Source organism: Meleagris gallopavo, chromosome 8 (assembly GCF_000146605.3).
Source record: "Meleagris gallopavo isolate NT-WF06-2002-E0010 breed Aviagen turkey brand Nicholas breeding stock chromosome 8, Turkey_5.1, whole genome shotgun sequence".
Lineage (NCBI taxonomy): Eukaryota > Metazoa > Chordata > Aves > Galliformes > Phasianidae > Meleagris > Meleagris gallopavo.
The window spans coordinates 24,021,715-24,034,404 of NC_015018.2; the positions used below are offsets into that span (position 1 = coordinate 24,021,715).

At 39.2% G+C, this 12,690-nt stretch overlaps 1 protein-coding gene across 1 annotated transcript in view; it reads left to right on the plus strand.

The window, feature by feature from the left end:
* Nucleotides 1–12,690, plus strand: part of LOC100543937 (VPS10 domain-containing receptor SorCS3) — a 272,748-nt gene that overhangs the window by 235,751 nt on the left and 24,307 nt on the right. Inside the window, exons 16-19 of the mRNA XM_031554589.1 lie at nucleotides 2,831–2,948; nucleotides 4,494–4,627; nucleotides 8,769–8,882; nucleotides 10,320–10,491. Of these exons, the coding sequence (XP_031410449.1) occupies nucleotides 2,831–2,948; nucleotides 4,494–4,627; nucleotides 8,769–8,882; nucleotides 10,320–10,491 (538 nt within the window). The remainder of the gene's footprint in view (nucleotides 1–2,830; nucleotides 2,949–4,493; nucleotides 4,628–8,768; nucleotides 8,883–10,319; nucleotides 10,492–12,690) is intronic.

The following is a 12,690-nucleotide window of genomic DNA, read 5'->3' on the forward strand; positions in this document are numbered from 1 at the left end:
CAGACTATGGTAGGCAAGGTTATTGAGGCAAAATTCATAGTACATTATGTCTGCTCTTCCTCTCTGTCATCTTGGTAGTTTGGTTATATTTAGGAATTAAAAAAAAAGCCCCTAATTTAGTAAACAAAGTAAATGAGAAACTAAGATACATAAGGAATTGGATAAGATAAATGAAATTGTATCTTTGGAGCAATGTGATTTACCACCTAGGGGGGCAGGGTGGGGAATAAATTCCCACCAGCCCTTTTTCAGTTTTTCTCCTTGAGTGATTGAGACTTGTTTTATTTCTAAAAGTGAGAGGTTCAAAAATGAGAAAAAAATACGCCATACTGCTGAGGTAATGAGCGTGTAAGATTTTTCTGTCCTCAATCAATGAGAAGTGTATGCTGTCTCCTGTCCTGCCTTTTACAGCTCTTCCAAAATCAGCTGGCTGGATAAAGAAATCCAAATATACCTACCAAAACACTTAATGCTAAGCACTTTTGACATGTTAACACCAGCAGTTTAAGGTGTTTGAACTCTCTGCTGTTTACCCAGCCTTCTTGGATGGGCGTGGTGACCCCAAAACAGAGATTGCGGAGGGGAACAGGTAGATGCACCTTGAATCATTTTGGTAAAATATCCAATGATATAGTTCACAAAACTGACAAAAGTAGACTTCAGCTGTAACATGCAGTCAGAATTTGTTCCCTTTGATGGTTTGTTTATCTTAGTTCTAATGCCAAAAAAAGATGAAAGTTTTCATCACTTCCCAGAAAAAGCTGTTTGGGAGTTCAGTGGAGCTCTACAGATAATACAGATTTCCTTTCCATTTGTTAAATTTGCTTACCTTCATGGAAGTTTCAAATTTTCATACTTACAATCTTGAAACACAATGTAACCTTTGTCATTGGCTCATCTCTCCAACTGAAAAGTATCGTAGGCATCTAGGTTGTTTGACCAGTGAGCCGTGTTCACAGAGTACAGCTGCTTGCTAGGTGCTCTGCATATATGCAGTTCTTCACTCTAAAGGCTGCACTGCAGTGATGAATCAGGCTTAAGAAGCTTTTTATTAGCAGGAGAGGAAAAAGTTGCCACTTCAGGAATCAAGTGACCCAGAACCATCTCTGCAGCATAGAGAAAAACATCCCTCTCTGTTCACACTCCTCTAATTACATTTAGAGAAGTATTGTTTCCATCTAAATTATAGCAATTATATACAAAGATCTTCTTTGAAATCATTTAATTAAAGAGTAGCTAATGCTCTGTGCTTTTGGAATGCTAATATATAGCCTTCCACTTAGGAATCGTTGTTTTTTTTCCATTAATTATTGTTATCACGGAGGAATTTCAGTGACAGAGGGTTGTTAGCTTGCTCTAACAGATTTAAAAAGCAAGGGTTCCGGTGATTTTAGTAGCTTGATTTTTGTAGCACAAAGAAGCATTTTACTTTCTTTCTTGAACAGTTAGTTAAGGTTCACTCTTAGGAACAACATTTTCCTTCAGATGCTGACAAAGCATTGGGTTTCTCTAACTGTTATCCTTTGGGTTCAGGCAAGTGTTTGTATGTTCTCCCTTCCCCTTGCTCTGTCTTCTGTGTTACACACACACATCAAATACTGAACTGATATGAATCTGCTAGGCTAAATGATTTGAGTTTGCTGAGTTGTTGCTTTGCAGGAATGACATTTCAGTCATGCATCAAACAAGATTCATAGGGGAGGTGCCCATTTGTGCAGTAATACCATGACCAGATGAGCACCCTGTAAGAGCATGGAGTGAAAGCAGTTGTGGCACAAGAGCTGGTGGGATTTAGCCAGTGACAAGACAAAGTCATGATCTGGCTTGAAGTTAGTAGTCTGGGTAGTGAGGTGAGAGCAAAGCCAGCAACACAAAGTGATTACAGTGAAAATTCTGGGAAACTGGAGTAACACTGAGGTCACAGCAGGATCTGGATTGCAGATCTAGAAACCCAAGATAAATTTTTTCTTTTGCTTCACTTTCGCAGGGAATGTTGTAAGTCATCTGTATCTCTCAATTTTTCTTTTCTAGTCTGGAATAATTAAAATAATAAAAACTTTAATTCTTGTAAGTGGCTTGGTTGAAAATGTAGATTAGTGGAAGATAAAAGAAATAACATATAGGAATATATGTAATGAAAAAAATGCTTTTTCTCTGCCTTCTGAATTTTGCTGTAAGAGTGATATGATGCCGTTGCTGAATGACTGTCAGAAAAGATTTCAGTTCAGTATACATGGAATCTTTTAATCTGGAACTCATATTTTGGGTAAGTAATGACAATGAATTTTTAGGTTCTTTTATGTATTCATTGAACATGACCAAACATTTTGTTCTAATGACAAATCAACATAATCATTGTGGGTTTTTTTTGTTCTTTTTTTAATGTGCTCAGCTGATAACCTTATAGTGGTGACACTTTATAATCCCACTCTACTAGTTGTAGGGGTGCTTTTTAAAAAAAAAAATGTAGCTTTTACAAGTTAGAAGGGAGACTGCCATCTTTACAGGTTTCTTGCTTACAGTCCATATCCCAAATGTTATATCAGGTGTATCTTTTACAATTCTGAAGTAGTAAGTTTGTGCAACCAGGCAGCTGAGCAGTGAAGAGACTGATTACGTGAAGAAAAGGATTGATTTTGAGGCAGACAAAATAGATATATTCATCAGAGTAGTTCCCTCCCTTTTTATTAGATGCGTAACTTTCTAGTGTGGCTCTTTACTGTTCTGAGCAATACCTAGATGTTTGCATTAGACTCAGAGCTTGTTGTGCTTAGTGGAAGAATATCCCTGCCTGATTCTGGTTCTTTCTTTTTCCCTCTCTCTTGCTTAGAATTTTTGGGCACTTCAGTCTCCGTTCTGAATGGCAGCTGGTCAAGGTGGACTACAAGCCTATCTTCAGCCGGAAGTGTAACAAAGATGACTACCAAACCTGGCATTTGCACAATCAGGTACTCTGACTTTGTAGGGAGGAGATGAGGAGGGGTCCTTTTCTGATATCCTGTGTTTCCACTTAGGAATATATACGGTCTTTTCAACAGAGCATGTTTTTTACATACATCAAGTCACAATTCTAGCCTGTTGATGCTTTATTTCCCCTGAAATATACACATAAATAAACATGGGGTCAGTCTTCTCCAGGCAAGTTTGGGAAGTTGTTAACTTCTCTTTGTATGAAAATATTCCATTTTACCAGATGGATCTTTTACTGCCCTTGGTGCCCTTGGTGGCAGTGTAAAACCTCACCTTGTGATTGAATTGTAGAAGACATTGAACTCTTTGTAGGTCTATCAGTGACTCAGAAAAATAATTTTCTTTCACTTTGCCTCTATTTTCCATACTCAAACATGAAAATAAAAACATTTATTCATCTTTCAGGACCTGCAGGTGTCTGTAAAACTCTGGGGAGTCCTTGAATAAAAGCCACTAGAGAAAACCAAATTATTTTATTTTATTCAGTGATACATACTTTTCATACATTCTGTCTTATTTTTGTACTGGATATATTTGGATCCTGAAGCCGCTAGAACTGAAGGAGCTAGAAGGAGCTCAATACCCTCTGAAGATTCATTATAGGTTATGGGCCACCAGTATGATGTCTCACTCCCTGCAGGGGAACTAAAGTGGAGCCAGAACTATTGGCACTGTGATTTTCCTGTATGAAATCCATGAATTAGAAATGAACATTAATAAGGCAAGGATGTATCAGATAACTAAAGTTATAGAAGAGAAGACATGAAAGAAATTTAAATGAAAGAAAAGAAAGGACATGTGTGGCCAGGCAGTCATCTTGGGAATCACTATTAGTGGGAAAGAGAAATATTTCAATTAGATGCTGTCTTTTTATTCGTACTTTTATGTAGATAAATTATTTCTGCCTCAGAGAAAATTCTGCTTGTAACAACTCACTAAAATGTCAAACGTTTCTTTTAGATAAGCTATTCACAGTAATGCTCTTGAAAAACTTTGTGTGCACAAAACCAAACATAATATGCCATCAAAATTACTTGAAGCCTGTAGTGAAGCCAGGTCTACCAGAGAAAGAAGAGGGAAGCCAGGACTCCTGAGACTGACAACTTGATTTTGGGTTTCAGACTCAAGCAGTTCTTCCAATTATCAGTGATATCTGACATGTAGAAGAGATCTAGAGGTTTATTCCCATTTCTTCTCAGGAGAATTCATAGGATTAAAGCTGCAGTGGGTGCCTTCTGAAAAATGACATGACCAGTGATGGCTTGCATACTCAGGCATTATGGGTGCACTGTGGCTAGCATCCTGATTCAAGTGCTGAACACAGTGCTTGTGGGTACTCCCAAGGTGCTTTTTGAGTTTGCAGAGTCAAGAGTCACAAAAGGCAGCTAGACTCTAAGCTCTCAACTCTCCTTGTGGTAAATGCATGCTTTTGTTGTCTTTTGTTTCCTTGTTAAAATGTGTGGTTTAGAGCCCAGGTGCTACTACAACTCTGTTTTTCTTTCTCCTCCTTATCTTTGCCAAAGGGGGAACCTTGTGTCATGGGAGAGAGGAAGATCTATAAAAAACGCAAGCCTGGATCTCAGTGTTCCCTGGGTCGAGACTATTCCCAAACTGTGGTGTCTGAACCATGTATCTGTGGTCAAGGGGACTTTGAATGGTGAGTGTGTAATTTTGGTAGATTTTTCAGAGCTTCTTCTTGTAGCACTGGCAGTGTTTGTACTACCGCCTGGACAAAGAACCTAATGGCAAAACTGGGTCTCATGCAGCTTTGCGAATTTGACTGTTTCACATAGCATAAATGTGATTCTTATATCTGCCATGTGAGAGATGCATCCTTATTGTTTGCAGGGGATTTTTGTTAATCTCTGTGAGAAATCCAAGCCTGGAATTCAAAAGTAGAAAAATGCGAGTACTGATTGACATTCTAACATCCATCGTTTTTAAAAGAGTGACAGCCAGGGCTATTCTCTTTGGTCCAAAGCATGTCCTTTATAGTAGGAAAAGGGAATTTTCTCTATACGCACTTCAAAGGTCATTGAATACCTTGGGAGCAAGCTAGCAAAACTTAAACATTTTAGATTATTATTCTTTTGAATTCTGGGGAACCATTTGTTGCTTTTTTAGCAGTGTTTTATTGATAAATCAGTGATGTGACCGCACAGCCCACTCTTATCAATGTGGCCTCTTGTTTGTGTAGGTACTGGTATTTCTAATTTAATGGGGCTTTTATTTCTGAACTGCTGTAAGGTCATTTTGAAAGCAGCTTAAAAATATAAACAGAGAAAGAATGAACTGCTCTTTGATACTGCTTGTATGCTTGTACGCTCAGGGACAGAAGTAAGAGAAATATGTAACAGTCCAGGATTTCTGTACAAGGATATCCTGTGGGGAACCCATGATAGGCAATACTTGAAGGATTTAAGGCTGTCAGTACCTGTGATGTCTGAGCCTACATGATCAGAACATCATTTAAATGAGTTTGAAAATAACCCCGAGAAAACTGATTTTCATTTTTATAGCAGTTTATCAGGATCAGTGTCTGATTTAGTATCAGTGTGATTCATGGAAACTTCACTTATCTTTGAATTCAGCCTGAAGAAATGTGATGCACAAGGTCTGCACACTTATTTGGACCTAGGCTAGCTGAGACTCCTTTCTTTTCAGATTGTGAACATACTGAAATACAGAAAAAATGAATAAAAATATAGACAAGAGTGATTTATTGAATATTGGAGTAGTTTGTCTCTGTAAGACGTTCAGGGAAATAGAGCAGAGATTTTCATCTTATCTGGATGGATGCTTAATTTGTTCCTGATGCCAAAATTACGTCTGAGACTTCTTAGCTTGACTCAGGAGATCTTTCCCTTTGTTCTCATCCTGAGAACTTACAGGATGAACAAAGTATCTTGCCCTGCAGTATCTGCCCTTGGCATTGGCATATGCCTCTGAGCCACACCAAGCACTAACCTCTGGAGAGGCCTATGAGTTTGGTCTTTGTTTTGTGCCTTGCCAGCTTTATAATTTCACAGTGAAGCTTATATTTTCTAAGCTGAAGTGGAAAACTGCAGTAGCTAAATTGGCCTTAAATGCTGCTCTGCCTCAAAAAGTGTTTGCATCAGAACGCACCTTTTCATTTAATTGAAATGCATGTGTTTGGTATCGTTTTTGCTTAATTTTCCCACTAACATGAGAGAATATTGCTTTAACCTTGCCAGTCCTGCATAGGAGATGTAGTTAGAGGACAGCAAGCTGCTTTTTGCTTCAGACTCTGTACTGCCAACTAACTTCTAATTGTATATTTGTCTCCATTGCTAATGGAGAATCAGAAGGACTAGCTTCACATTAAGAGTAAGATTTGATGCTAGTTTTTAAGGGCTGATTGGAAGAAGGTATGGGACAACTGTAATGAAAAAAAAGAAAAATCAACCTGAAAGTGCTAACAGTGTTGTTAATGGGGTGTTAAGCTCAATTTATCTTAAAAATGATTTTCAAAGAGGAGAGGCATACTCATCTGCTCTGACTCTTGACTTCAAAAGGATGACGTAGTCCTTTAGTGCATGACAAGATACACATTATTCTAGGATATGATTCATCAGCCTTCTTTTGGATGTTCACATGAGAATGGCAAGTACTGGGGAACACCTCTTCTCTTTGCTGACTAGAAGAAGGCTCTATATGGGGGATCTGATAGAGATATGCCTCCACTGTAAATACCTACAGTTGGAGACACCGCTCCTACTCTTTCATTTTGTGCTTTTGAAAAGGAAGATGTCTACTAAGCCTGTCTGGCTAGGTTTGCAATCATCAGTTGTTGGAAACACCAACTAGTCTCTCTTATCTGTGAACTGAGCACATCCCATGGAGAGACAGAGAAAGGAGAGGGGCTGACAGCCTGTGTTGTGTGAATACAGTGACCAGCAGGTCCTAAAAGACTGACTCCAGCCTTCTCCAGTAAGTAATTTTGGAGGCTTGTTCTATTTACAGAGCATCCTACGCTATGAGGTTTGATCATGCCTGTCTTTGAGAGCTCTGCGGAAGGAACAAATGTCTGTAGGAGCCCTACAGCACAAGCTGTGACAACTGTTCTCCTTCTCATTTGGTCATAGAGCCTTTGCCCCGTCTGCCTCATCTTGCAGTGATATCAGTTTCCTGCTGTTAGATATGAGGCTAATCTGAATTTCAGGGGCATAAACTGTAATCCAGGGTCACTATTCAACAAATACTCACAAGTCAAGGTCAAGGGTGATTTATTCCAACCCTCACCGTCATTTTAAAAATAAAAGCTTGGCCATCTTTGACAGAGAATGGCAGAATGAACTCAGAAGTGTTATTAAAATGCTTACTGATCTTTCTTTTCCCTCTTCCTGCCTCTTTATTTACTCTGTCAAGATAGCTTTCCTGAGAACGACAGCATAGCAGCTGGACTTGATTATTTCTTTAACTTATGCAAACCCTGGGGCTCATGAGAAGGAAGGTGGGCAGCATGCAAGGTTTTAATATACATTTACCAGAAGTTAATGAACAAGTACAGAACCTTAAGGGCATACAGCAATGTTGTCTTTAATTTTATTAAATATTTATGCAGTTCTTTTCTTCTTTGGGGCAAAGTACAGCTCCTCCTGAATATTTTTAATTACCGAGTCACTGCCAGGCATTTTTGACTGTGCAGGTCAGACCGACTGAGAATGATTAAATTGAATGTTGAGGGAAGGAACATTAGGGAATCTGAACCTTTTAAAGTAGCTTGCAGAATTTTTGCTCTCCAAAAAAGAGAGTAGCATCTGGGGTCACTGGAGACATAACACAATTTTGTCTCAGCAGAGCTCCTCCTGGAGACATTCTGCTGGCAATTCAGGCCCTGAACAGGGGAAAGGATAAAGCCCAGAGTGTCCTAAAGTGCTTAGAGTGTTTTTAAGGCAGTGACTTCTGCAATGTCTGTGTTTCCACATAGGTTTAATTTGTTGGCATTTGTTAACCTGCTTCAGGCAAAAATCTAGATTCCATTTTTATTTACCCCTTGAATCCAGCCTGCCAAAAAAGGATATGCATACAAACTCGATTGAAAGCTTATTAAAGCTTGTGGAAAGCTTTGGATTAATCCCATTGCTTCATCATTGTATTGGCATGCAAAGAATAATCTTAAATGCAATTACGCGTACTTCTACTCTTTGGTGATCTAAGGAAGCATCAGTACTCTTGATTACTTCCTCACTTAACACAATATTGTGTAATCCTTCGATACCGTATTGTGTGTGCTGTTTTAGTTTAGGGTTGGAAAAACATAAGCTATTTTTTTCATAGGCCAGCCTTAGCTTGGTCAAAGAGCCATTAACATACATGTTTATAGACATATCTAAGCTAGTTGTTCAAGAAGTGTTCCTATTGTTTCATATTCCAAAGCGCTTCCTTGTGAGAAAGTATCATCATTGTGGAATTGGTCTGAATTATTCTAAAAGCAAAGACAGTAAAAAGCATGCGAACCAAAAGAACCTAACAAATATGATGATTATTAATAAATGGGGAAAAAAATTAACAGTATCATTTTTCTTCTGAATCCTTGTCTGTATTTTGATGCCAACAGGAACAAAAGTTCTCTGCTGTTCTGCAGTGTTGGTAGTTCTGGTGTTCTCAAATTTCACAAACTAATCAGGCACTTTGTCTTGGAATGATCCTAATCCACAATGCTACGCCATCCAGAGCTGCCAACACACACACTGGGGAGCAAAAGCATTGCTTAAAGGTGAGCTAAATCCAGTGAATAGGAACATAAATACACTCATGACTTATTGTCTCCATAGTGACTACGGCTATGAGAGGCACAACAACAACCAGTGTATCCCAGCCTTCTGGTTCAGTCCGTCCTCTCTGTCCAAGGACTGCAGCATTGGTCAAAGCTATCTGAACAGCACTGGGTAAGTGAACATTGACAGCTCTCTGGTTTTGGTAGACAAGAGAACCTGGTCTGACCTTTTCCTCCACATTCTGCTTGACTGTTGTCCAATCTTATTCGTGTGGTAATGTTTGCAGCTGCATCTGTATGGAACATTGCCTCATTCTTCAGAGACAGGGAGAAGCACATTAACATAAGTGACACGTAGATATTGTATTGCTACCAAGTGATGTGTAATCCCTGGAGCCTAGACTTGGAGCTCCTCTGCTTCAAAATTAAAACACGAATCCAGAAGGTGCATCTGAGAGAAAGCTGAACATTTAAAAGAGCAGGCTCATGGTATTTCACCTTATATTTCATTGAACCTCTTTCTTTTTTTAAAGCTCTTATTTATTATAGCTTCTGGTAAGACTAAAATGAACAGTTTTCACCTTGTGATTTTTTTTTTCCCCCCTGCTATTTTCACATTGTATACACAGTGCAGTGAAATTTCAGACAAGACACATGTGCTGGTTTCTCTTGGTTATACCCAGAACATACAGCAAATGTTGGTCTATTATGGTAGTATCATTTGCAAATGCTATTCTGTTGTGTGGGTGATAATCTAAATGTTGGTTGAGCTTGATGAAAATTGTGATGTTCCTTCTCAGGCACTGCAGACCCTGAAGAGTTTACAAGACTGCTTCTAAATCATGGATTCTGTATGCTTGTTTATTATGGACAGGGTGATTTAAGGTTGATAGTTGGGAGTGGCTGAAGAAAATGTGGCTGCTGTGAGTCTGGAGTCGTTTTGCTTCAGAGACAACATTCCCCTTATCCCCTTTCATCTCAAAGGTTGCTATAAGTATGGAATGTAATGACAGCCCTGGCCAGTGTGATTGTTTGTGGCCTTCTTGACAGCAGACAAGAAGAAAATTGCTGGAATCAGGACCTTCTTAGTCAACCCTATGTTTTAGTGTGAAATTACCAGAAAGGCTTAATCTCTGTCAACAGCACTGGGAATAGTCAAGCATCTTGCAAATTTGCTAATATCTTCCAAGCAGATTCAAGAGAAAAACTTTTTCCATGAATAATTTTAAAACTGAACTGGACAAAGCCATTACCAGATCCTTCCAAGTGCTTATACTAGCAGAATGAAGGCAGACAAAATGTAATAAAAAACTGGGATGCAGGGGGCAATCCTGCAGGCATAGCAAATTGGGGGAATTCTTGGTCTTTTAGAAACACAGAGTAAATGACCTCTATAATAAGTGTCTGTTCTCAGTGCTGCTGCTGAGAATCTCTAGAGAAGACTGGATTGTGATTTGTTTGGTTTTCTCTGGTTTAATAATTGTGATTCTTCCTTTCAGTCAGGGAGTCATACAGGCAGTTAGCCTTTGAGAAAATGCTTACATTATTATGGGAAAAAAACCTTTCCACCCGTTGCCTGGCCCAATTTCCTTTCATTTCTGCTCCCCAGGTACCGAAGGATTGTATCCAACAACTGCACAGATGGCTTGAGGGAGAAGTATAAGGCCAAGATGGAGAAGTGCCCTGGAAAAGCACCTCGAGGACTGCACATCCTCACCAGCGATGGAAAGTTGGTCACAGAGCAGGGGCACAATGCCACCTTCATCATCCTTATAGAAGAGGTGTGTTTCCAGACTCAGCAAGTCTTTCACAGCATGGCAGGACTGGTACTCTTTTTCCTTTATCTGTCAGGCAGCTAAGAGGAGAAGAGCAATCAGGCAAGGTTACAAAATGCTGAATGTTACTGAGACCTGGGGGAATTCTTGAGAGAGTTGTACATGAAACATAGGAGCAAATAATATTGTGTCAATTCGTATGTGTATTTGCCTGGTTATCTTGCCTACCAGTGAAGAATGCTGTTGAAGAATGACAGGAGATTTGGTCTTTTCCCAGAAGCTTCTTGCTGCTTCTACTGAGCTGCAGTTTAGGGAGTTTGTGAGTCAGAGATGGAGTCTTTATGCTTACCATTTCCCAGTTTCTGGGTTGCTAACCTTTACTTCTATCTTAGGTGATGCATTATTAGGAAAGGTTAAGAATACTGGGGAGTGTTCAGGCTCATAGGGAACAGCGAGGGATGTTTAAACATTGTTGCTTTGCAGTAGGAATGGAGCCTCTTCAATCCACCACCAAGTTCCCCAGTGTGTATTTGTGTTATTTTTAATGTGGTAGGATTCCTCCTTTAGCTGGCAGTAGCACAAACATACAGTGCCATGCTGGTGATTGAAGCATCAAAATATTGAGGTATTTCCCGTGGTCGGAATCAGGTATCCCTTTGCTTGGTGAACACGTACATTGCAACCCTCGCCACTGTAGTCTTGTGGCTCGGTGAACAGTTAGATAGCTAGGGCATTTTGTATGCCTCTGGACTGTTTTTCTCAAAATATTTTTGCCTTTTCTGGTCTGTGATTTGATGTTTAGGGGCATATGTGACTGCTCTGCTTGCAGTTACTGCACTTCACTACAGGGAGGAGAGTAGACTACATTGGCCACTTAGAACTTCAAGAATATAAGCTAAGTCTGAGCATGCTGCTATGGAGAGGTATTTTTTCTTGTAATAGCTTATTATTATTTTTTAAACACATACACTTCTATTACTTTAAAGACTTGTCCAGTAACTAGGTGTTTCATTGGAACCACACTAATCTGACAGGACTTCTTTACGTACTTCCTCAGAGATTCATACTTTCTCTGGTTTTATACAAAGGGAATTTCTTGTCTACATGGCTGATTCCTTTATATTCTACAGACTTGGCATGGTAAAACGATTTGTATAGACACTAGTGAGTGGGAGTTCAGAAAAGAACAGACATAATCTAAAAATTAGGAATCTAGTAGTAATTTATTAAGGAATTCAAGCGGAACTGCTGTGTACAAAGAATGATAAACAGATGGGGAATAAGGCAGCAGTCAGAGTAGCTGAAGAGTGGAGCCTTTACAAGCTTCAGAGAATAGAGAGGCTGCTGAATAAATATGTGAGGGTGTTGACTCTGTCCTTTGTTGAAAAACATTTCATTGGAACAATTCTTGTCCTAAGGAAAGGGTATTTGCAAGAACACCTTTTTGTGGGTGAACAGCTTACTCCACAGAGTGCTGTATGTTGAGTTTGTTTCTTAAAATGAAAGGAAAGGTCATGTTAAAAAGGGAAAATATAGCCTGATTTTGGAGAAAAGTATTTCAGTCTTTCAGTATGAACCTGAGACTGTTTGAAAGAAAAGTCAGCAAAACAAATGAGTTGTCATGAAAATATTCCTCAGCAATTGGAAGAAATCATTTTTGGAGAAATCTTTATTATTACATACCTTACTGTCATAGAGATTAATTCTTTCCTCACATCACTTTCTCTGCATAGTCTGCTGGGAGTTTTGTTGCAACTGAGTCTTTCTCTGTGACCTCTGTTCAGCCCTTCTAATCCTCCATACTAATCCTGACCAGCATCTTTGTGTCAGTTCCTTTCTACCTCCTAGAAAGACATGCACCCACAGTATACTGGTGTGTGACTGACCTTTATGTTATCCAATGATAAAATAATGTTTTATTATAGTTACTGGAAAACAATATTTCTCAGGATTTGCACATCCAGTCTTAGTATTGTTCACAGTGGTAATTCAGGATACGTGTGTGGCAATGACAAAGAAATGCACTGACAGATGATCTTGGTTTGTTTTTAGAGGTATGGGGCTGTGCTGTGACTTCTCTGCATATATATGCAGGGAAACATGAGGAAATAAGAGCCTTTTCTGCTTTTTGTTTGAGTTTGAGCACAAAGAGTTAAGACTGCCAGTATGCTGTTAAAGGAGTTGTATTCTTGACCAGATCTGTGA